Genomic DNA, 27,068 nt, shown 5'->3' on the forward strand with positions numbered 1-27,068 from the left:
ACACGGAGGAAGAGAGACTTTTACTCTCTGCACTATGAACCATGTGAGTATATTACCTATTCAAAACTTCAAATAGAATTCTATTATCCACATTAGGCTAAAGTAAAACTAGCTGACATTAATACTAACAATCTAATCTTAACATGTAACAGAAGCTTCAGAATAAAGAACACATATCGTTACTAATGAACTGAATAGGCAAGAAAGGAATGAGAAGGTGACTGAATCATGATGTTATAATTTGAAAATAAAATAAAATTGGAACCTTAAAAAATTAGTCTTTAGGAGAAGACTATAATAAACAAATACTAAATGGAAATTATACAGGAAAGGAAAACAAATTGAGACTTTTTCAAGTAACAGAATTACATTGGTGATAATTATTCTCTTTCCTAATATTAAGATTAGGAAGAATATGTCTAAAATCCTGTAGATAAATAAAGCTTTTATTGAATTTTCGTGCAGTTACCATCATTCCCACAAGGGGATGCTACAGCTTTACAACTGACAAAAGAGTCTGAGTTTAATTTCTGACTTAACAGGAAATGGCATTCACATTTTAATATTTCCTTATACTCTGGATAAATGAATAAGCAGATGTTTCTATTTCATGCTACATCAATATTTTACATTTTTACTTCTAGAAGGTAACTCTAAAATGTTAATACTATTACCAGAAAAATCGATAGGAATCAAATTTTTGCCTGTTTGTATACTTATATCATGCCAAGGTAGCTGAACAAAGTTTTACCAAATTTGGAAGGCACAACTGGAAACAGTCTTACTTAAAATATAGGCTATGTGGCACATTTCAAGTTCACTTTGAGGAGCCCTGGGAGGCACAACAATTTATTTTTCTCTTTTGTACTAAGTATATGGCACATAATTTTATTAAAGACTTGACAAACTGAGTTCGGAAATTTTCATTTGAAAATGTATGCTAATTTACGTAAGGAAAAAGAAGGCAAGCAGGAGAGGTAGGGCAACAGGACAAATGTTCATAAATTTGTTACAGTGACTAAGTTTAATTTTTTTCCCTCTGCGCATGCATTTTAGAAATTATAACATACAAAATACCACCGTCAAGGCCAATAAACCTTAGATATGCATTAGCAAGAGCTGAAAATAAAATGAAAATTTCAGAAGTCTAAAAATCAGTCTACAAGGGATAACTAACTGCTTGAGGACAGCAGAGTCCAAAACGAAGCATGTCTGAGGGCCAAGTGGGTGAGGCAGGCTCTTTTTAAGGACAAATGAGACTGATACCCACAGTAAGAACATCTAAATTCTCAATTTCAGGTCCTCTTCAGGCAGCTGAAGTGAAGTTCTAACAAGCAGGCCTTAAAAGGCAAATGAGAAAGGCATGTTCTTTTATTCTCAGATGCTGGGCTACCTACTGGAAGGGACAGGATATTCATGCTTTTTAAGTGCTGTAGGCAGAAAAAACAACAGCTTCACACTGATTGCGGTAAGGAAATGAACATCTATTTAATGTCTGAACATTAAGTTTAATTTAACATCAGTTTAATGTCACTACTACTGACTCATGAAAAGGTAAAAATAATATTGTAGCCATTACTGAGTGCCTAGAGCTCCTGAAAAGTGTTGCTAACTGAATCAGCCCAACAATATCTAGACTGTAAACATTTAGAACATAACATCTGGGCCACACACGGCGCATTTCAATGGGGTGTGGTGAAGGAAAATCACTGGTTAGATGTCATAAACACCTGATTCCCCTGAATAAATCATTTGCCTTCTAACATCCACGGTTCCCATGATCGCTAATAAAGCTTGTGAACTGCAGGTGTTCATTTGTGACTAAGCATTGTCTCACATGGCCAACTCTCATGTAAAGATCTTAATGTTTTCCATTTCCCCCTTGAGTTAAGATTTACTTTTTGAAATGAAAAATATTCCTAGACAATTCAGTTCTTTTATCCCAGGACCAAAGGTCAAGGCATAAACTATTTACTTATACCTCTGCAATAATGAAATAATGACTCAATCAACTAATGTTCATGACTTTTGGCTTACTCCACTGCAAATTTAAAATATGTTCACAGAAAGCATTTTTTTACATATAGAATATATTAAAGGGGATGACCTACTATGGAGTTCACTAGAATGTTTGTCTTCTTACCAAGCTTGATGAGAGGTATCATTTCTTAACACGTTCACAGGAACCTTAATTTCACCTAGGAAAACATCTTGGACCAGGTTTCCATTGTTCCATAAGTCGATTCTGAAAATGGAAAACAATGTTTAAGAGAACACACATCCCAAATAGCTTCAAATCACTTTGATGTGTATTACAGCGTTAATTTTACATGCTTAAAAGTAAGAGATGTTAGCATTGTCATACACCTCACAATCTAGACTAGAAAAGCAAATACTGGGCTAGCTTTTATTTAAAAGCACAGAAAGTAAAAAAATTTAAAGTCTAAAAGACATTACTTAAGTTTCCTAGTTTCCCCTCTAAGCTTTATTTTAACCTGTAGCAATAAAGACTACAGTGTTACTTTGTTGATTTTGAGAAAAGAAACCAACATAACACTACAGTTTCTCTCTCAATTATAACCAATTAATATGTAACTTGGGTGATTCAGAAAAATAACATTACCTGCTCATTCCAAACAGGATTAATAGACCCTTTAGATGAACACACTGTTAACATCACACCTACACATGCATTTACCAAAACCTTCCCCTCCCAAGTGGCATAAATATTTAAGACCTAGGAAATGGCACAAACTTCAAACACATGCACCTGTTGAATTATCTTACAAGACTTCTTACCTCACTGAAATTTCTGTTAGACAGCAGATATGTTAAGAAGAATAAAAAAATTATTTCTAAATTGACTGAGATATAACCAATTCTCTATATATTCTTCGTACTCATGCTATGATTCAGAAATTTAAGGAGCAATTACATTTGGGAAAAATTAGAATACAGAAAGTAAAAATTAGGTCACATTTGTTTTTAAAATAAATACACCTTGGCTATTTCTGCAAAGAAATCCAATCTGGAAAAGATAATTTGGATTTAAACTGATGATGCAGGTTTCATCAACCAACTTGCTAAATAGAATTATATTAAGTTTGGTTCACTTTTTTCAGTTAAATTTACGATTTTCCTTTGGCACAGAAAAACAATTCTGTAAAATCCTAAGGTACCCACCTAATTTCTAGCTTTTCAATGTCTTCCTCTTCTACCTGGAACTGGGACTTTCTTGTGTAACTGCTGGATCTGGTTACCTGTAACAAAGTATTTTAGTAAAAAAAATTTTTTTTGTAAATATCTTTTTCCTACATGAATTAAAAAAATTATCATCCTCAAAATGTTCAATTGTGGACATACGTGGAGGATACTGGAAATACCCAGATAATATTTTACCCAGCTTATTAATCTAAAATATATCAAATATAAAAATAGCCATGAAAGTAGCAGGGAGGTGAGAAAAATAAGGTGGTTTGAAGAAAAAAAGTCTGAAGAAGCCTCTGCCTCCATGCCATACCTAGCCCTCATTACAGGGCAGCATGGGCTTCTCTGGCTCGTACGTACGTAATCTTCCTATCACAACACAGCTGCACACACTAACAACTGTTCGAAGACTTTCCCGCTAGTCCTATCCTTGTACTTCTGCTCAGATTTTTGCTGAAAATGTCAAGAACGTTGACAGGAACTTCCTCAACTACTGTCCACCTGAACATGCCACTCTCACACAGGCCCTTCTATTTGAGTTCTCTCATATTCTCCTCCAGAAAAAGAGAATGAGATGACCCTCCCCTTTTCTGTGACTGCCTTGCCCACATACAGTACACAATAAGCACATATAAGCACTGCATCTATTTTAACTACAGCTTTACTGGCTCATTCACCTCACCCAAGTTGAAAGAAAATCCTCCACCAAATTAAATTTCAGTCTCCCTATCTCCTTCCTTTCACAGACCAGTATATCTCAAAACTGTAATCCATCCTCACAGCCTCCACTTCCTCACCACCCACACACCACAGTAACCTCCTTATCTGTCCCCTACACAGATCACTTCCTAAAACCTTTTAATCACCAAATCTGGTGTTCAATTCTTAGTTCTCACCTTCTCTGACCTCTCAGTAGCATCTGCACTGGCGATTATACGACTAACCTCCTTTACCAGCAACACTCTTCTTTGAGTTTTCTGAGGCACCATCCTGGCAGTAGGGGCACTAGGACTCCCTGGGTGGTGCAAACAATGAAGCACTCGGCTACTAACCAAAAAGTTGGCAGCTGAAACCCACCCGGAGGCACTTCGGAAGAAAGGCCTAGCGATCTGCTTCTGAAAAGTCACAGCCACGAAAACCCTCTGAAGCGCTGTTTGACTCTGCACGCACAGGGTCGCCATGAATCAGAACTGTCTCAACAACTTTTTTTTTAATCCTGGCAAATGTCTGCTCTTTGCTTGTTCCTCTGGTACCTCTTCTTCCTCAGAACCTATAAATAAGGCTATTTCTCCAGAGCTTTATCTTTTATTTTACTCTAAAAATAACCTGGAGCTGCAAAGGGCTGTATAGTTTACACAGTGCTTTCACCTCCATTATCTCCTCTGTTCATCAAAACGCCGCTCTGAGGCAGGCAGGGCTAGATTCGTTATCCTCGTTTTAAAAAGGAGGAAGCTGAAATACAGAAATTAAATGACACGCACAAAGCTGAATGCCTAATAAACATCAGAACTGAGCTTCTTCGCTTTTCTCCTTTATGGTATACCCCTACATCCTTAGCTTTTTTTACTTTTTCTGAGAAATCCTGAGTCTTCATCTACGACTATCTCTCTTAGGTTTCAGACATGAACTATCAGAAGATTTTACATGTTGGACCTCAAGGTCATTATGTTTCAAACTGAACCACTTATTTTTTCCTTCTTCCTAATTTTTCCATTTTTCCAGATTTGAAAAACAGGGACAACTCCTCCTTTTCTCTTTTCTTCTATAACCAGTTCGTTAGCTTGAACTTTGTGGTTTCTTTCTCATCTGCCCCTTCCTTTCCACTCCCATATTACCCTCTTGAGTCAGGCCCTCTCCCTTTTTTTTTTTTTTTACAGCTAAACTGTAAGTCTTCCAATCTTTTTTCTCTTTCCCTGAACCACCTGGCCCACAGATCATAGTTAATTTTTCCTAAAAACTGCTTTACTCTTATCACTTCCAGGTTCAATGACTAAAATTTAAGCATCTCAGCCTGGTACCGAAGGCCTTTTTTTAGCTGGACCTGCTCTATTCTTTTTAGTCTTGGTTCCCATTATTCTCTTATATAAACCTTCCAGTCAAATCACTATTTCATGTTCTTTGGATGTAACTTTCTGCTTTTCTTTCTCCGTGGCTTTGCTCAAAATGTTTCTTCTCTCACATACTCTTTCCTCTCACTTAAGAAAATCCAGGCCTTCCTTAAGCCTTCCCTACCACCTCACCTGGAGCAGAGCTCACCTGACTCCCCTAATACTACTATGCTTTACTGCTGCGTGTATATACTATGTGCAGGCATTGGGACTCTTAACTAGAGAGCAGAGACTGAACCTTACCTATCTTTATAATCAATCACCTCAACAAACGGGCCTAACAGGTACATTATGATACAGCAAGCATGTGAGGCCTTGACATTCCGCTATTAAGGACCCACGAGGCATGGTAGATTGTATCCCATATGAGGTTTAAGGTATGTAGATTAATGGGGAGTGTGACTGCCTTTAGTCGGTAGCCCTTTTTGTTGCTGCCTTGTTTGTTTTCACCATGCCATTAATAAATGCAGAACAAGTATACTAAGTCCTTAGCCAGGAAATGGAAAAGTCTCACATTGGTACATTTTCTTTTGATTTTCTTTCTCCCTTGACTCCACCCCCACAGTTCTTCCTACTTCACTTCTGGTATTTCCTTTAGCCTGTGTTCCTTTACTAAAATATGGTAACCATCCATGGCTAGATGTGCCCTCATTCACTCCACCTGGAAATAAGAGAACACACATACACACACACACACACACACACACACATGAAGCAACAAACGTAACTTTTTTCCAAACTTTTCTTAAATGTTAATCTCAACTGCAACATGTTCTACTATTACAACACAACCTTTTAGAGTGTTTGATTAATTTTTTTCTGTTGTTGTCAAATAAATATGAAAAAGGATTTCCTTAACAATGCTCCAAGTAAAGATCTCCAAAGCACTGTATCTGGAACAACTTCAAGGCAGCTGAAGATCTCCATAAAAATAACCATGGGTCCACAGTGAATTAGGCTAAGTTGCAAAAAGAACTTAATACGGTAATGAGGACTTAATCATATAGCACCTTATGGTCTCAAGCATTCTCACATTTGGGCCCTACAAAAACTCTCTGAGTTAGACAGGGCTGCTATGTTATTATTCCCTTACAAAATTATCCTTTTACAAGATACGGAACTTGAGTCGCAAATTTAGTGACTTCTTCAACGTCACCTGGCACTAGAACTCAGATCTACTGAGTGCTGATACACTTACCTCCCTACTGGTTTTCAAACAGCGCTCTGAAGAAGAGTTCTGTGGCCCATGTGCCAAGCGGTAGGCCGGATGAGGTGGGAGGGCAGAAGAGGGTGTGACAATGAGGATGACTGGGGAGTGGGTGCCCCCCTAGGTCTACCACCCCCAAACCAATCAGAGCTCTGCCCTTGTTTTCTATACTGGGCCTCCCCTACAGTATATTACACTATGGTTCTACTGCATTCAGAAGAGAAATGCTTGATTGCTAAGTTGTGTACCCTCTAGTTCATTCCAGCCCATAGGGACCTAACAGGACAGAGGAGAACTGCCCCACAGGCTTTCCTAGGCTGTAATCTTTATGGGAGCAGATCACCAGGTCTTTTCTCCCACAGAGCCACTGGTGGGTTCAAAACACCGACCTTTCAGCTAGCCGCCAGGTCATTGCACCACCAAAGCTTCTTAGTTGCTAAAGTAGTTCTTTATCAATGTATGCTAGCAAAACCGATGTGCTGGGCTCATCTCAGGTGAAGCATGCTGACAAACATTTTAATAGCTTTCTGGAATTAAATGTTTTAATACCAAGCGTTTCATGTTACTACAATTTTACTTACTTTCTATTGGTTGAGGAAGCAGAGTTAAAAATTCAAATGAATATAAGGCTGAATATTTGTTCTAAAAAATGACTAATTAGATTATAATATTAAGTGATGATAACTACTATATACTTTCTTATTGATTTAGAACCACTGTAATACACTTATTTACGTCATCTTGGCTACGCTGTGGTTCCAATGGTTCGGACAAAAAATAGACTAGTTGCTGTTCCATAATTTAATCTAATGCAATACAATGTAATCATCTTCCATAATTTAATCTACTGTAATCCATCGGTCGAAAAGGAATTTTCGTTAGGGTACGGCCTGCCTCCAGACTATAAATACATTTTTTGGCAGAACTCTCTCCACTCTGGACTCTTCCTTTTGCCTATCCTACAAATCTTGGGATGCAAGCCTGCATAAGACTCCAGCATGCTGCCTGTTCTATGGATTTTGGACTTGCCTGCCTCCCACAATCCCGTGAAACAGCAGGAGTATCCAGCCTGAAGCATGACCTACAGATTTTGGAGTTGCCAGCCCCTATAATCACATAAGCCAATCTCTTGAAGTAAATCTCTCTATAAACCAAAAAAAAAAAAAAAACCCAGTGCCGTCGAGTCGATTTCGACTCATAGCGACCCTACAGGGTAGAGCAGAACTGCCCCATAGAGTTTCCAAGGAGCACCTAGCGGATTCAAACTGCCGACCCTTTGGTTAGCAGCCATAGCACTTAACCACTACACCACCAGGTTTTCCAAATTTCTCTATATGTACCTACATATATCTCACTGGTTCTGTTTCTCTAGAAAACCCTAAGACAACCACCTATATAGATGTAGACTTATCAAAACCGTTTTTGATAAAATGATTATCATGGCAATCATTTGAAAAAAGAAGTCAACCAGCATTCAATTAATTAAATATTCAATGTTAATAACATTTATATAAAACAAAAAGTTACCTCAAAATAAAAGATTTCATTAAACTGTGGATTGCTTGTTTTCTTCTTTACTTTTGTCTTCTTTTGGTCATTCCTGTTCCAATGTGGTAGAGTTTTACCTTGTAGAACTTAATAGTACACAATTATAAAACATGCTATTTCCAACCAGGGAGAGTGACCTTTGTTTAACTGTTAAGATGACTCAGGAAGGCTGTAGTTTTAAATATTACATGGGAGAAAAGAATTGCAGTGCTTCCACCAACTAAAATCAAAGAATACACAAGCTCTGTGTATTCTATATATGCCATTCTTCTCTCTGTGGTTATACTAGACTGACTGCCAAGCTGTCTTCAGGAGTTTTTAAAAACATATTCTATTATGTAAGCCACTCAGAAAATATGAGTGAGAAGGAAGACAATGAGATTTGGAGTACCTTTATCTATGCTAAACAATACCTGAGGAACACAAAAAGAATTCTTAACTCAGTTCACTCCTTGGGCTTCAGCTCCAATAGTGAATTTTTTTATTTTTTATCTTGAAATAATAATATATTCACAGATGGTTGCAAAGAAATGTACAGGCAAGTCTTGCGCAGCCTTCCCCCAGACTCCCTCAACGTTGACATCTTATGCAAATGTAATACAATATCAAAATCAATAATAACTTTTTAAAACACAAATTCATATGCCAAACAGTTTTATGTGTAAGTTACTAAACAATCATACTAAAGAATATGTCTATCGACAGATTATAAAATCTGTTAGGTTGAACTTTTTTAACATGCAAGCAAAAATCCATCTGATAGCATTAATGTTACAGGATTGAGTTATCCCATTTTAAATTTTAGAACATCTATAATAATTGTATTCTACTGTTTGAGCACCCGGTAAGTGCTAGGTACTTTATATACATATATAAAGACATATTTTTCAAAGTGACCTGTTCATAATTTTCCAAAAAATAACTACAGAGCTTGGGGTCAGGGAGGAGGAGTGGGCACGCATGCATGTGTAGAGGGAATATTGTACTTTTTGCTTCGTGATTCTAAACCTTCAAGTTTTAGGCACGTTTCAGATCAGTCAGGCCCTGAAAGAAACCTTAATGAAGTTATAAAATAGAAAATACTACAAAGTGCTGTAGGTTTCTCTGTTAGCACCCTAAATCATTTAAATCATAACACAGTGTACTTCACCGTGTTCTGGGACATCAGCGGTTCGTCTACAGCGTGGAATTCTCTCCGTGGAGCACAAATCCCACAAGTGCAAAAGGTATTTCCAGTCCTTGTTATTTGGAAATGGTGTTTATTAAATCAGGATTTTACCTGTATAAACTCTTCAGATATTTGAAGTAGGAACACTGATGACTGAAATAGGCAAGTCTGTGCTTTAAAGATCATTTTAACTAGTATAAAAATGAGGCTATTCCCCACAGCCTAAGAGTCTGGGAAGTTTGAAATGGTACCCGTTATTTTCTTTCTATAAAACAGGATTTGGTTGTTCTCAAGTGTTTAACAGAATTCACTAAAGGCTTTCTTTCAAAGCATTCGTTACTTTGTGTCATTAATAATTACTCAGCATTTGCTCTTAGAATCTTAGTTTTATAAATCTTATGTCAAACTTCAGAACTTAAAAGCCTAGTAATAACTCAATAAACATTACCTAGAAGGGCCCACTAGAGAAACGGTTGCATAAGGGTCACAGCTTTGTCCATTTATGAGAGGCAACCCATGGCACGCCTTGATGCTGAGGTAGAATAAAACAGAATTAACATATTACATTCAAGTTAAACAATACAAAACATCTTTAAATACAAATTAATATATTGGAAGGGTTCAAAATCGCTTCTCGTGTCTGTAGTTGTATACCTATATACGACCTAACACAAGTTTATGTGTATATGCATTTATTTCCTTATGATGTGTTTTCAAAATAGCACTAAATAGGAACGCCAGTCAGTACTGAGACTAACAAATAATATTTAACACTTTCCCGCCTAAATATCCAACAAGGTGCATTTTGTAGTTTGATAATACATCAAAACTGGTGTGGCTTCTAAAAAGGACAAGAAGGCAGTGAGAACTGTGAGTGAATCACAAACAAAGTCCACTCTATGGCATCATATCCTCCGCTAAAGCATGAATGAGAAAAAAGGAAACAACTGTGGTTTCCACTGAAAATCTGGTTCCTAACTACAGGGCAAACGTTCACACAATTCTGTAACCTTTTACTCTGATTCTCAGAAACAGCTCCTGCATCATTCAATTTTTTAGACCGCAAAAACCAAGGCTGCCTATAACCCACTCCATGGATTGTATTTATTGGCATTTACAGAGAACAAAGAATTTGACTTATGACTTGTGCCTCAAATTTTCTCACTGAGTATTACTAAGTTCATGAGTTTAGATTAGTGTCTAAGGGTCTGCATTTCCTAATACCTAAGAGACACGCCTGAGTGTTGCTGAAAAGTATTCTTTGTTGAAATATGTGGGTGCAAATGTAGAACCGTTGGGCAATGTCCTCATTTCTCTCTACAACCCACAGATCACTACGTGGACTAAGTGCAAGTGGTACGCTGCAGAGTCAAGACAGAAATGAGAACACGACTTAACTCCATTAAACTGGGTATCAAAAATCGAATTAAAAAAAAAAAAAATTCTGAAACAAACCCAAGAAAGAATAAGTAGTATTTCTAACTTTTAATGTTAGGCTGAGGTACATTCAAATTTTCCTCTCAAACTAAACCTCAAAATGACACCTGGTTTTTACATAGCATTTACAGTTGACAGTACACTTTCACAAAATGCATCTAATGATGACTACTGCCTTTGAGATGAGTATCATCATGACATTCTAAAAAAAAAAGGTTCGAAGAGATTATATGAGAAAGTAACAACGTAAGGCTTGAAGAGGCAACAAAACTTGTAAGAGGCAGGCCAAACTTGAATTCTACTTTTCAACTCTGTTAATAAAGTCCAACACCTTTCTAAATTCCCCATCTGCCTGAAAATATTGCGTTACTTTCCTTGCGATACCAAATTTATCACATGTAAACACTAATTATGAGAAATCTATATTACAGAAAATCTATTCATTATACTTTCATGAGGTATTAAAAAAATGAGGACAATGCAGTACGGCATACAAAGACTTCCATAAGAATACCCACAAACCAAAACAATGAAGCACACAAACCAAATGTACGAGTCTATAAAAATCGCCAGAAGTATTCTTAATTTTGAAATGTAAGAAAGTTTAAAAATGTTTTCTGTCAAACTTAAGTAACATTGTCAAATAAACATTTTATTTGCTACATATACTCTAAAATATTATTTTCCTAATTACCTAGGATATAACTGTTCAAGCAACTTCACATGAGAAGCCATGATGGGCAGAAACAAATGCCGAAGATAATCTTAGTATACTGAATTATCTTATAAAGTTTTTATATGTGCCATATAAAGCTTTTGATATTAATACATTATCTAGAAATAACGAAGGGAAATAAATTTAGTCCAAACTTGTTTCAAATATAGACTGATCTGAATCTTTAACTCAGATTTTACTTTTTTTGAAACTAAATGTCTATGTCCAGCCACGATGGAGTTAATGGGAACTAGATTTACTGTCCCACCAGAAACAACTAAAAAATGGAGAAAATCAGCAATGCAGGGCAGTGATCCCTGAGAGGGAGAATAAACAAGATGAGCCCAGCTTACTGCTAGATGGTCTCCCTGAAAGAGGAGACAGAGCTGTCAGCTGTGGGAAGTGAAAATGGCTAGAATTCTCAAGGCAGAGACAGACAGACATTCCTCTAGAAAGCTGAAAGAATCCCCCTGAAGTCTTCAGCTGAAAGTTAATGATACACATGTGAGGAAATGACCCAAGACTGGAGAAAGAGTTGCTTGAAAAGAGCAGAGGAAACAATTCTGAAAGTCCATAAATGGCAGGCAATAGCTCCCGTTCCCACCAGCCATACTGGAAAACCCAGTGATTCACGGGTGCTGCCTCAGTAGTGGAAAAATGTAAGACCTAGACTAAAGGCTCCTCTTGTCCCATCTAAAAAGGATTAAAAGCAGCCCACAAAGGATCAAATTGTTTCCAAGTAACTTAACTGAGCCCTGAACAGAGCTTGGAAACCCTGGTAGCCTAGTGGCTAAGTGCTATGACTGCTAACCAAAACGCTGGCAGTTCCAATCCACCAGGCGCTCCTTGGAAACTCTATGGGGCAATTCTACTCTGTCCTATACAGCTGTTAAGAATCAACTTGACAGCAATTATTTTGGTTTGAACAAAGCTCAAGAATATTTATAAGGATATAAAAATATTCAGCAATTTCACAACGTCTGGCATCCCCCTGTAAAAATAACAACAATAACAACCAGGAATGCAAGAAGCAAGAAAATAATACCCATGATGAAAAGAAAAATCAACAGAAACAGAACACAAATTAGAATTAGTAGAAAAGAACACTAAAAAAACATATTCAATACAGACAGAAGATATTAAAAATTCAAAGCCTAGAGATTAAAATACAAGGTCTGATATGACAAACGCACTGGATGGAACTGATAGAAAATTAGACACAGCAGAGAAAAAGATTAGTAAACAAAGATATGGCAGTAAATAATATCCAAAATACAGAGAAGAAAGGTTGAAAAAAACTGAGCAGATCTGTGGAATGACTTCAAGTAGCCTAAAATATATAACTGGAGTATTCAAAAGAAGGGGCTGTAGGGAAAAAATTTGAAAAAAAAAAAAAAAAAGACAAAAAATTTCCAAATTTCCAAATTTAATGAAAACTAAACCCTGAGTAGAGAAATAGTGAAAAACAAAAAACAAAATAAAAAAAAATTTCAAGGTATATCATGATCAAGCGGCTTATAATCAGTCATAAAAATCTTTTTTTTTAAATGCTCAATTCCTTTTACTGTTTAGAATCATTTTATTATACAAATGTACCCCATTTTTCCACTTTTTCTGTCATTCCATATTTGCTATATTTCCAATTTTTGGCTATTGTGAATAAAGCTGCTATTATTTACAAGTCTTCTCGAAGATTCATGTTTTCCTTTTTCTTGGATCGATAACCTTTAAATGATGTTGTTAGATGCAATATTCTAAAAATGTCAATTAGTTCAAATCAACGTGGAACATAATTTCTATACGCCTACCTTTTTAATTACTGAAAGAACAATGTTAAAATCCTCGCGTTTGTGGATTTTTCTATTTCACTCTTCATTCTTCAATTTTTTGTTTTACGTATTTTTAAATTATTAGATGTATACACATTTAGTATTGCTGTCTTTCTTGTGATTGTTCCTTTTTTTAATCATAATTTATTTTACTTTTGTTGTTGTTGAGAATATACACAGCAGAACGTATGCCAATTCAGCAATTTCTACATGTACAAGTTTGTGCAACCATTCTCACCTTCCTTTTCCAAGTTGTTTCTCCCCTGTTAACATAAACATACTGCCCCATAGGTTCCTATCTAATCTTTTGAGTTGCTGTTGTCAATCTGATCTCATACAGACGTATCTTAAAAGAGCATAACATTCAAGGCAGACATTCTTTACTAGTTAAGCTAAACTATTTGGTTTTAAGAAGAATTCAGAGGATTTTTCTTTTTTTAATTGTACTTTAGATGAAGGTTTACAGAGCAAACTAGTTTCTCATTAAACAATTAATACACATCTCTTTTGGGACATTGGTTGCCAACCCCTCAGGACGTCAACGCTCTCCCCTTCTTGACCTTGGGTTTCCCAATACCAGCTTTGCTGTCTGCTCCTGCCTTCTTGTCCTTGTCCCTAGGCTGGTGTGTCCAGTTAGTCTTGTTTTGTTTTATGGGCCTGACTTCATTACTGAGCTAAAAAGGGTGTTTGGGGGCCACACTCCGGGGTTTCTCTAGTCTCAAACAAGTAAGTCTGTGTGTGTGTCTGTGTGTCTGTGTGTGTGTGTCCAGGACTCTCAATTGTGATTCCTGACAGAGCAGTCAGTGGTGGTAGCCGGGCACCATCTAGTTGTGCTGGACTCAGTCTGGCAGAGGCTGTGATAGCTGTGGTCCATTAGTCCTTTGGACTAATTTTGCTCTTGTGTCTTTGATTTTCTTCATTCTCCCTTGTTGCAAATGGGGTAAGACCAATGGAGTATCTTAGATGGCTGCTCACAAGCTTTTAAGACCCCAGCCACTACTCACCAAAGTAGAATGTAAAATATTTTCTTTATAAACTATGTTATGCCAGTTGAGCTAGATGTTCCCCGAGACCATGGTCTCAGGGGATATTTTTGGTTTAAAGTTTAAAGATTATCTCAGGGCAATAGTTTCATGGGTTCATCTGGCCCTCATGACTCCAGAAAGTGTGGATTCTACTAGAATTTGAAATTCTGTTCTGCATTTCCCCGCTTTTGCCCACGATTCTTCTACAGACTCTTCGATCAAAACGTTCAGTAGTGGTAGCCAGGCACCATTCAGTTCTTTTGGTCTCATTGCAAAGGAGGCAGTTATTCATGGAGGCAATTAGGCACACATTCCATTTCCTGCTCCTGTTCCTGACTCTCCTTCCTCCTCTGTTGCTCCCGGTGAGTAAGGAGCAACTGCTGTGCCGTGGACAGCCGCCTGCCAGCCTTTAAGACCCCAGGCACTGGGCCACAAACCAGGACCAGAAGAGGAGCACTGAACCCATTACCAGGCCACTTAACTGGGATGTCCCAGTAAGAATGACCCTAAACCTCCAAACCAAAGAACTAAATCCCATGAGGTATCTGGCTGTATATAAAGCAGCCTCAGTAGCTTTTCTCTTTTTTTTTTGTTGTTGTTGTTGTACAAACTTTTTACATACAACTTTTTTTCTATCATACTTTTGCCAATTCAACTTTTTACAGCAATTGTATTAATTAGCTGTACAAATCTACCCTTAATCAATGCTGTTTTTCCATAACTGTAACCTAAACTCAGTACTCTATAAGCAATAACCTCCCCATTTCCCCCTTCCTCCCACCCCTGGTAACTACTAGTAAACTTTGGTCTCTACACATTTGTCTGTTCTTGTCTTTTTATATAAGTGAGGTCATACAATATTTGTCCTTTTGTGACTGATTTACTCAGCATAATGTCTTCACCCCGTTATTTCTTGAATACTTTCTTACTTTCCGACTCTACAAGATGTTCTAGGTTCATCTTATCATCTTATATTTTCCCAGCCCCAGTGCTGAAATCAGTCACTGCTCCCAGGAGTCCAGGCTCTTTTACTAGGGCTACACTGTTTAATACTGCAGCCATTTGCCACAACTTGATATTTAAATTAATTAAAACTAAACAAAATTAATCTAAGACATGACAATTGGTCTCTAGTCATCTGGAACAAAAGAGAAAGAAGGAAACCAAAGACCTAGTGAAGGACTGATCAACAGTCTACACAAACAACAGCCTCATCTACCCTGAGACCAGAACTAACCATTCTGCTGAGAGCCACAATAGATTGACTCTGATAGAAAGAGAGAAAAATGTGGAATACAATCCTAAGCTCCCAAAAATCAAACAAACAAAAAGCACACACATACACACAGCCCTCCAAAAAACAGACTTACTGGACTGGCTGAAACTGGAAGACTCTCTGAGACTACTGCCCTGAGTTACTCTTTAAACCTTGAATCAAAACTAGCCCGAGGTAATCTTTTAGCTAAATAACAGATAGGCTTACAAAATAAAGAATATCACCTGTTGAGTACTGTACTCCTTTAAATGATCATCTATAGGAGATCAACAGTCAACAATTAGTTTAAAACAAGGATGAGAAGGTAACAGGACAGGGAAACTAGATTAATGGAAATGGAACAACCAGAATGATAATACTGAGAATGTCCACACATTGTGAAGAATGTAACCAATGTCACTGAATAATTTGTGAAGAAACCGTTGAACGGGAACATAAATTGCTATGTAAACCTTTACTGAAAAGACAATAAAACATTATTTAAAAAAAAAAACAAAAACTAAACCAAATTAAAAGTCCAATTCTTTAGTACTATTAGCCATATTTCAAGTTTTTGGTAGTCACACATAGCTAATGGCTATCAAGTGAAGATATAAAACACTTCCATCATCACAGTAGGATCTCCTGAACAGTGCTGACCGGAGAATGGTATTCAGAAACCAAGATCTGGGTGTTAAGTGTGCTCATTATGGCATGACATTTTTTCCAAAAACTGAAAAACCAAACCCAGTGCCGTTGAGTTGCTTCTGACTCATAGCGACCCTATAGGACAGAGCAGAACTGCCCCACAGAGTTTCCAAGGAGCGCCTGGCGGATTTGAACTGCCGACCCTTTGGTTAGCAGCCGTAGCAGTTAACCACTATGCCACCAGGGTTTCCTGATGTTGCTTACAGACTCTTTAAATGGACAAAGCTTGTATGTGTGTGTTGTATCTATTAGACAAACATCTATCTGACATTTTGTGTTATGTGTGTGAGATGTCTGCCTTTAGACGAGAGCAGAGAAAAGGGGACATTAGCTGGCGGGGGGTGAAAATCAGGTCTGGGGAGGCATGCCTTTTAGAATGCGAGATCCTACAACATGCTTAAATGCCGATGAGAACAACCTATGAGAGCGAGGGTAAGGCTGACAACACAGGGCAAAGAAGAGATAACTGAGGGAGCAAAGTTCTTGAATGGGGCAAATGAATGGAATTCAGAGCTCAGATGGAAAAACTGGCCCTTGACAAGGGAAGGAATACCTCCTCTACCATGACGTAAGGATGCAAATATGGAAGTAAATATAGGTTTGCAGATTTGGATTCAGGAAGATGTGACCAATTTCCAGTGTGTGGCAATGGAGAATCTAGTAGGTATAACTAGAGAAGTACAGTAAAACTCTAGTGCAGTTATAAGGAAACAGGGAAATAAAAACAGGAGAGAGTAGGAACATGGAGAAGATCCATGGATGGAGTTCTTACTGAAGTTTAAGAAATGCCACAATGGGCAGCTTCTAAGACTGAAAGACAAGAGCGATGCTGGGATATGAATCTCTCCAAACACCATCCCCCAAAACTTTAAGTTCAACAAGCATCAAAGAGAACCACTCACCAAACCATGCCTTCAGTATTAACAGAAAACAAAAAGTATCACGGACTTCAAAATACCTGTAAAGTTGAGAAACAATAAATTCCACAAAGCTACCACTGGAGCTCTGTTGCTGCACGTCAGTAAGAATGTAGAGAGGAGGCTTAAGAAACTCTGTAAAAGGAAGGAAGAAAAGGATATAGACCAGCATATGCCCATATAAAGGCTTGTTTATGAATGTTTATGACCATTTTATTTATGATAGCTAAAAATGGAAACATTCTAAATATCCATCAACTGGTAAACAGATAAGCAAATTTCATACAATTGAATACTACTCATGAATAAAAAGAAGTGGACTGGTTCTAGCTCTAGGACAAGATGCAGTAGATACATGCCTCCCTACTCTTCCCACCTAGCACAGCTAAAAACTCTGGACTTCATCTGTAACACAAACACAAGAAGACTCTGAAAGGTGGAGATAAGAAGGGAAAGTGGTTAGAGACCTTGGAACCCAAAGAAAGACATGACGGTGGATTCCCAAGGCTTTCTTTTTGCTTTATATATCCTGGACTGAGTGCCAGAGAAACCAGCAACCCAGAAACACCAATGGGAGTAGACAAAGTTCTCAAGAAAACACAACTCTCCCTAGCCAAAGGGCCAAGAAATGAGCTCTCTAACAAGACAGAAACTCTTTAGACAATAACTCCATATTCTAACCAAACACCATGAAAAAAACTACAGCTCCACCGCCATTTCCATCAGCAAAGGTTGTGTGGGGAACCTAGACTTCGATCTCACCAGACTGTAAGGAGCCCCCTTCTCCCATGGTGTCAGTAGGACCACATGGGAAACCTGGACTGCCACTCCCACTCAGCAGTAATAAGGAGCTTCTCCCCCTCTCCACTAGGATAGTGTCAGAGAAGGCTGAGAGGAAGGCCAGATCTTTCACCACCTTCCAGGAGTAACCAACCTGCCCTCACCATACTGTCAGTAGAGGCTGCAAGGGGAGCAACAATTACAAGGTACCCCTACCCATCCCGGCCAGGATGGTGATGTCAGAAGAGGCCTAGCTGGAAGGTTCACTCCTATTCCTGCTCAACAGTAACTTGGAACTCTTCTCACTTCTCAACTCCCCCACCCAGGGGTGTCAATGGAGGCTGAGCTGGGCACCTGGATTTTTACCTCACCTGGCAGTAAAAAGGAGGCTTCCCTTTTCCCTAGCAGCACAGTGTTAGAGGAGGCCAGCTGAACAAGAACATTTAAATAAGATCCAGAATCCCATAGTAAACAAAATGTTCCAGATACAATAAAAAAAAGAAAACAAAAAAATCACTCATCATAGCAAGAGCTAGAAAAATATCAACTTAAATGAGAAAAGACAATCAAAAGATGCCAACCAACACTGAGAGGACACAGATGTTAGGATTATCATAAAAATGATAAAGCAGCCATCATAAAATCATTCAATGAGCAATTACAAACAAGGCTGAAACAAATGAAAAAACGTAGTTTCGGCAAGGAAGTATTACACAAAAAGATAAACCAAATGGAAATTTTAGAACTTAAAAATATAATAACCAAAATAAAAAACTCAATGGATTTGCTCAACAGCAGAATTGAGAGGACAAGAAATCAGTGAATTTGAAGACAGGACAATAGAAATGGCCCAATATGAACAAAAAGAGGGAAAACAGACTGGGCGGCGGGCGGGGGGGAACAGAGCCTCAGGGACCTATGAGACTATAACAAAGAATCTAATGTTTGCGTCATTGGGGTTCTGAAAGGAGAGGAGAAAGATGGCTGGGCTAAAAAAGTATTCAAAGAGATAACGGCTGAAATTGTTCCAAATGTGGCAAAAGACATAAATGTACAGATTCAAGAGGCCGAGCAAACCCCAAACAAGATAAACTCAAAGAAATCCATGCCAAGTCACATCACAGTCACACTACACTGAAACACACAGAAAACTAAAGAGAAAAAAAAAAAACATCGAAAGCAGCCAGAAAAATGACACATCACCTATAAGGGAAACCAATTTGAACAACATCAAATTTCTCACCAGAAACAACGGAAGTCAGAAGGAAGTAGCTAAAAACAAAAAACAAACAAACAACAACAAAAAACACCTGTCAACCCAGAATTTTATATTCAGTGAAAATATCCTTTATCCTTCAGGAATGAAGGGAAAATCAAGGCATTTTCTGATAAAAGAAACTAAGAGAATTTGCCACCGATAAATGTACCTTCATAGAGTGGTTAGAAGAAAATCTCTAAAAAGAAAGAAAATCATTTAAAAAAAAAAGAGGGGGGATCTTGAAACATCAGGAAGGAAGAAGAAATGGAAAGAGCAAAAATATTGGTAAATGCAACAGACTTTCCTTCTCTTGACTTTTCTAAATGGTGTCAGATGACCGAAGCAAAATCACAACATTGTCTGAAGTGGTTCTCGATATATGCAGGAGAAATACGTAAGACACTTATAAATGGGGGAGGGTAAAGGGATTTACAGAGGTTAAGGTTCTATACTTTATTCTAACTGGTGAAACGTCAACACCAGTAGACTACTCTCGTAAGTTATGTACATATAAGGCAACATTTAAGACAACCACTAAAAAGCTACATGAAGAGATACCTTGTAAACAGAAGAACACTACAGATAAACTGAAATTCTAAAAAATGTTCAAGTAACCTATGGAAGTCAGGAAACAAAAAAGAGAAAAACAAAACAGAGAGGACAAACAGAAAAGAAAAAATTAAATGGCAGACTTAAGCCTAACATATCAATAATTGCATTACAAGTAAATGGTATAGTGCTTGCTTTGGACGCACATATACTAAGACTTAAATGGCATAAATTCACCAATTAAAAGAAATCGGCAGAGTGGATTAACATAGTGACACAACTACATGCTGGCTACAAGAAACTACATGCAACAACTTGGATGAATCTGAGTGGAAAAAAGAAAGTCAATCTCAAAAAGTCACATACTGTATGATTCTAGGAAACTCTGGTGGTGCAGTGGTTAAGTGCTACGGCTGCTAACCAAAAGATCAGCAGTTCAAATCCACCAGGCGCTCCATGGAAACCCTACGGGGCAGTTCTACTCTGTCCTATAGAGTCACTAGGAGTTGGAACTGACTCGACGGCAAAAGGTTTGGTTTGTTTTAGTTCTGGTATGATTCTATTCACATTTTGAAATTACAAAATTATAGATATGGAGAAAGATCAGTGGTTGCCCAGGCATAGAGATGGTAGTGCAGAGGGAAAGGGGTACGACTATAAGGTAGCATAAAAAGGGAGATCTCTGTGGTGTGGTGGGGGTAGAACAGCTCTGTATCTTGATTGCAGTGGTGATTACACAAATCTACACGTGATAAAATGATACAGAAATGCGTACATTTATACCAAGGTGAATCCACTAGTTTTGATATTGTGCTATCAAGATGTAACCACTGGGGGGAACTGGGTGAAGGGTATAGGGAACCTCTCTATACTATCTTTGCAACTTCCTGTGAATCTATAATTATTTCAAAATAAAAAGTTAAAGGAGAATCAAACTGCTTCAGTTCGAATCCAGGCTCTACCACTTCCTGTGTGAACTGGGGCTTATTTAACAAATTGTGCATTGGTTTTGTTACTTGGAAAATGAAGATAACAGTACCTGCCTAAGTTAAGAAATACATAAAATATTTTTTTAAAAAATCATACGTGCAACAATGTGGATGAATCTCAAAAGCACTACGCTACATGACAAAAGCAAGACAAAAAAGCCATATACTATACGATTCTGTTTATATAATTTGGAAAAGGTGAAACTATAGGGACAGCAATCAGAATGTGGTTGTCTGGGGCTGGGATTGACTCACATCTCTGAGTAATACCTTGCAGAGTAGTTTTGGCTTTTGTAATCCTCACATATTCAAAAAATAAAATTAAACCAACAAGGATGGGAGAAAATAACCCTAAGCTGAATGCATACAAATCAGTCCAACCAACTGCACTTCAAATGAAAATGAGAAACAAATCAAAACAGGGAAGGGAGTGGTGGAGAGGGGACTAAGCCAAGTACTTTCACTATGTGCTTTCAGTCAAGGGAGATTAAAGCAAACAAACAAAAGTGCAAACAAATCTGAAACTGTTTTTAGTAGGTAAACCCAGACTGAGGAACACTGGAAAAACTAACTGACCTGTGTTCTTCAAAAACATCAACACCGTGAAAGACAAAGAAAAGCTAAAAACTAGTCCAGATTAAAGGAAATTAAAGAGACATGACAACTAAAAGCAATATATGATCTCAGACTGGACCTATTCTTAGAGGGGAAAAAAAACGCCATAAAGGACATTATTGGGACAGCTGACACAACTGGAATATAGTAATTGTCAAAGTACAGAAATCTAATAACCGTTGGTAAAAGTATTATAGCAAAGGTTAAATTTTCTCAATTTGATAAATATGTTATTTTTGCTAGGTGCCGCCAAGTTGGTTTTGACTCACAGTGACCCTGTGTGCAACAGAACAGAACACTGCCGGGTCCTGTGTCATCCTCACAATCATTGTTATGCTTGAGTCCACTACTGCAGCCACTGTGTCAATCCATCTCATTGAGGGTCTTCCTCTTTTTCGCTGACCCTCTACTTTTCAAAGCATGATGTCCTTCTCCAGGAACTGATCCTTCCTGATAACATGCCCGAAGTGTGGGAGACAAAGGCTCGCCATCCTTGCTTCTTCTAAGGAGCATTCTGGCTATTCTTTTTCCAAGACAGATTTGTTAGTTCTTTTGGCAGTCTATGGTATATTCCATATTCTTTGCCAACACCATAATTCAAAGGCATCAATTCTTTGGTCTTCCTTATTCACTGTCCAGCTTTCACATGCACACGAGGCAACTGAAAAGAACAAGGCCTCGGTCAGGCGCTCCTAAGTCCTTAAAGTGACATCTTTGCTTTTTAACACTTTAAAGAGGTCTTTTGCAGCAGATTTGCCCAATGTAATTCATCTTTTGATTTCCTGGGTGCTGTTTCCACAGGCATTGATTATGGATTCAGGTAAAATGAAATACTCGACAACTTCAATATTTTCTCCATCTCTCATGATGTTGCTTATTGATCCAGTTGTGAGGATTTTTGTTTTCTTTAGTTTAAGGTGTATTCCCTACTGAAGGCTGTGGTCTTTGACCTTCATCAGTAAGCGCTTTAAGTCCTCTTCACTTTCAACAAGCAAGGCTGTGTCATCTGCATAACCCAGGGAGTTAATGAGTCTTCCTCCAACCCTGATGCCATGTTCTTCTTCATAGAGTCCAGCTTCTTGGGTTATGAATAAGTATGGTGAAAGGATACAACCCTGCTGTACACTTTTCCTGACTTTAAACCTTGCAGTATCCCTTTGTTCTGTTTGAACCACTGCCTCTTGGCTTATGTACAAGTTCCTCATGAATGAAAGTAGGTGTTCTGGAATTCCCCTTCTTTGCGATGTTATCCATAATTTGTCATGATCCACACAGTCGAATGCCTTTGCACAGTCAATAAAACACAGGGAAACATCTTTCTGGTACTCTCTGCTTTCAGCCAGGATCCATCTGACTGAGGTTATTTAAGACGGTGTCCTTGTTCTTAGGAACTACACACTGACACATTAAAGGGTGAAGAATCATGATGTACACAACCTTCACTCAAATGGTTCAGAAAAAATGAACTACACACAAACAAGGAATCCCTGGGTGGCAGGCGGTTAAGCACTCAACTACTTGCTGAAAGGCTGGCAGTTTGAACCTGCCCACAGACACCTCAGAAGACAGGCCTGACGATCTGCTTCTCAAAGGTCACGGCCTTGAAAATCCTACGGAGCAGTTCTACTCTGTACACATGGGGTTGCCATGAGTCGGAACCAACTTGACAGGAACAACACCACACATGAGCAACATTACTATATAGTATTACATATTCCTATACAGAGAATGATGAAGTAAATGCGTCAAAGTGTTAAAAAGTTGGTGACTCTGAGGGTAAGGAATACATGAGAGTTCTCTGGATTATTTTTGCACGTTTTCTGTACGCTTGAAATTATTTCAAAATAAAAAAGATTAAAAAAAAATTACAGTAGGAGTATTTGAATAATTGAGCAGGAAGGACAGAGTGAAGTCCTCACAGTGTAGGATATCTGAAATCATGATTTTTAAAGTGGTAAAGTTTCTTATATGTCAATATTTCACCCCATGAGATTTCGGTAGAATAGAGGAAAAGATGACGTAGGCAAGAACTGAGAGACCACAGTATTGACTGGGTCACCCATCCACGTAGAAATATCACTAAGAATAATCATGGGCGGTAGGGTGGAGAAAAAAGTATCTGATTCAGTAATTTTCAATGAATGAAGGGAGAGAAGGGAGATGGGTAATAACGGTATATTGCCACAAAGGGGCTGGGTTTTCACAATTAGAATACGTTATATACTCTGGAGCAGCGAAAGAGCAAGGAGAACACCTACCCTATTTCCTGGCTCTAAAGTAAGTGGGTATGATAGAAAAAACATAGCCTCTGCTTGAGAAGGCTGTGGGAGGAAACAGTACCTCAGGGGTATCCAAGTATCAGTGAAGGAAAAGATAGAGGAAACATTCAGAAGTAAGGAAATCGGTAGTTTTGATAAAACAGAAGAAGGGTTTGGGTGGGAGGGAACAGGTGGTGGATTGGGTTAGAACAGGAGATTTTTAGAACAGTTAGAAGATTAGAGTCTGGGTAATAAAAAATGACCAGAGGGTAGATGATATGAACAGGAAACCAAGGTAGGTAGAAATCCATACTGGTAATCTCAGGACGGGCATTAGTTCTAGCCCCAGGTCCATAATGCCTTGCTTTGTGGTGGAGTTTCTAGAGTACCTCCCTGAGGAAACCTTCCCTAATCTCCCTGCCAGACAATAGGCACGCTTATCTGTGATCCTATAATACATTCTCAATTGTCTGTAGCTATCACTTAACACAAATCCAAGAAATACTGGTTGAATGAAATAGTGACTCACAATAACCTGAGCAGACTAGATACGAGAAAAACAAACTGGAAATCAACTTAATAAAGGAATGGCATAGCAGAGATTAATTTCTGGAAAAAACAAACAAAAAACAGTTTCTGAAATATTTAAAATAAGGAGTTGGTTTAAGATGCAAAAGATAAAAAATGGAGGATCTTACTAGTTGATTTTGGTAAAAGAAGTATGCTTACTGTACAACAAGCTGCTGGCACACAGTTCCATTGTCTGTTATCAGTTCATTCAGTTTTAATTCAAGGTGAACTTTACCCTATAATGACAAAAAATTATAAACTGAGTGGTCTATTTTACTGACAAAATATTAATTTTTTTCACATGGTAACCATAATATTTAGTTATCTACTGACCCCTAGCACATGGCTTTGCCCACACTAAATATTTGCTAAATGACTAAAAACCAACAACACAGATCAAATGCTGAACGATAAGAAGCAATCAAATGATTGTATCAAAGAGGGTATTAAATCTAAGAATTTCATGCCCACTTCAACAAATATTTATGTCTTAATTATCAAGGATTAAAAAGAAAGATACTTATGTCTTAGGAAAATTTAAAATAAATCAAATTATAAAACGCAGAGTGCCTTTTCCAAAGAAGGTAAACCAGCAAAAATGACAGAGGCAATATCATCAGAAGACAAAGAACACAATTCTAAAACAACAAAACTAAAAAGCCAGTAAGACTTGACTTGTCAATACTTCATTTCAGAAAACACAGATTTATTATGTTTCAGGAGGCACTGCAGGGGTGGGGAGGAATCTACAGGTAGGTAACACACAGTCACTGCTTCCAAGAAGCTTCCAGTCTAGCTGGGGAGAGAAGAAATAAAAGATAACAATATTTGCCCAAGAGCATTAATGAAAAGATATGATACTAAAAATAAGGGAGTATTTTCTCAGTCAATAATTAAAGAATTTTTGAAAATTCAGTAGTATATTTTTAAAGGAATTCTAACTATCAACTTGTCAAGAAACAAAGCCTTACGAACAAAATAACTCAAAGCCTGATATTTCTACCCTGTCACTGGTGACGAGGAATTCTAAACCGATTAAGAATCACTGCTGATATGTGACAGGCTGACTTGATTTGTAAACGTTCACTTGAAGCTCAATAAAAGTTAATTAAAAAAAAAAAAAAAAAGAAATCACTGCTGGATTACCTCCACCCAGCTGATAAGACAAATTCCCACGCCACCATGTGGAGATTTCAGGGGTGTGATATCTAGGGGCTGATGACATGAATGTTTCATCAGAGAGTGGTAAGAAAGTTCATTATCTAGTCACTGCTCCTCTTTGAAACAACTCTTCTCAGACACTCTTTCACAGAAACCTGACCTTCACCAGCCTCACTACTTTATGGAAATTTGCTAGACTGGAGTGAATCTGAGGTCCACTAACTAGCTACACAGCTCAGGAGCAGGTGGTTAGTAAGTGACAAACAACAAATACTGACAGATCTTGACACAAATGTCTGCATGAGAAGGTTAAGTTCTGAAGCAACAAAGACCATCAGTAGTCGTAAAATTAGCAGTAAGGTGGAGCAGAAACTAAATTAAGCAAATATTCCACTAAAAATCTAAGGACGGGTATTTATAAAATCGTAATTTATAAAATAGGTCTTTCGTTTCGTTATTCCTGTATTTAATACAAGTATACCTTGTTTTATTGCACTTTGTATATATTGTTTTTTTACAAATTGAAGGTTTGTGGCAACCCTGCTTTGAGCAAGTCTATCGGCGCCATTTTTCCAAGGGCATACGCTCACTTCGTGTCTCTGTATCACATTTTGGTAATTCTCGCAATATTTCAAACTTGTTCATTATTATCATGTCTGTTATGGTGATCTGTGATCAGCTGCCTTTGACGTTACTCCTGAAATTATTTTGGGGCACCAAAAACTGCACCCACATGAGACTGCGAACTTAATTGATAAACGCTCTGCGTGTTTTGACTGTTCCACCGACTGGCAGTTCCCCATCTCTCCTCCTCTCCTCGGGCCTCCTTATTCCCTGAGGCATGACAATATTGAAATTAGGCCAATTAATAACCCTACAATGGTCTCTAAGCATTCAAGTGAAAGGAAGAGTTGCACATCTCACTTTAAATCAAAAGTTAGAAATGCTTAATTTAGTGAGAAAGGTATGTCGAAAACCAAGACAGGCCAAAAGCTAGGCCTCTTGCACCAACCAGTTAGGCAAGTTGTAAACGCAAAGAGAAAGTTCTTGAAGAAAATTAAAAGTTCTACTCCAACGAACACATGAATGGTAAGAAAGTGAAACAGTCTCATTGTTCACAGGGAGAAAGTTTTAATGGTCTAGATAGAAGATCAAAACGGCCACAACATTCCCTTAAGCCAATGGCTAATCCAGAGCAAGGCCCTAACGCTTTTCAATTCTATGAAGGCTGAGTTGGTGAGGAAGCTGCAGAGGCTGGTTCACGAGGTTTAAGGAAAGAAGCCATCTCCACAACATAGAAGTGCAGGGTGAGGCAGCAAGCACTCATGTAGAGCTGCAGGAAGTGATCCAGAAGCTCTAGCTAAGGTAAGTGACGAAGGCGGCCACACCACACAATGGATCTTCATCAGAGACCTAACAGCCTTGTACTCGAAGAAGATGCCACCGAGGACTTTCACAGCCAGAGAGGAGAAGTCAACGCCTGCCTTCAAAGCTTCAAAGCACAGGCTGACTCTCTTGTTGGCGGCTAATGCAGCTGGTGACTTTAAGGTGAAGCCAATGCTCATTTCCCACTCTGAAAATCCTAGGGCCCTTAAGGATTATGCTAAATCTACTCTGCCTGTGCTCTATAAAGGGAACAAGAAAGCCTGGATGACAGCACATCTATTCACAACATAGTTTACTGAGTATCTTAAGCCCACTGTTGAGACCTAGCGCTCAGAAAAGAGGATTCTTTTCAAAATATTACTGCTCGTTGACAATGTA

General features: G+C 38.1%; 1 protein-coding gene across 2 annotated transcripts in view; it reads right to left on the bottom strand.

The window, feature by feature from the left end:
- RASA2 (RAS p21 protein activator 2) overlaps positions 1-27,068 on the bottom strand; it is a 113,309-nt gene that overhangs the window by 42,606 nt on the left and 43,635 nt on the right. For both annotated transcript variants that reach the window (XM_049867536.1, XM_049867535.1), the window contains exons 5-9: positions 24,303-24,379; positions 9,687-9,770; positions 8,050-8,122; positions 3,184-3,260; positions 2,144-2,245 (exon numbers count right to left, since the gene is read on the bottom strand). In XM_049867536.1, coding sequence (XP_049723493.1) covers positions 2,144-2,245; positions 3,184-3,260; positions 8,050-8,122; positions 9,687-9,770; positions 24,303-24,379 — 413 coding nt within the window. The remainder of the gene's footprint in view (positions 1-2,143; positions 2,246-3,183; positions 3,261-8,049; positions 8,123-9,686; positions 9,771-24,302; positions 24,380-27,068) is intronic.

This window comes from Elephas maximus, chromosome 23 (assembly GCF_024166365.1).
Source record: "Elephas maximus indicus isolate mEleMax1 chromosome 23, mEleMax1 primary haplotype, whole genome shotgun sequence".
Taxonomy (NCBI): domain Eukaryota; kingdom Metazoa; phylum Chordata; class Mammalia; order Proboscidea; family Elephantidae; genus Elephas; species Elephas maximus.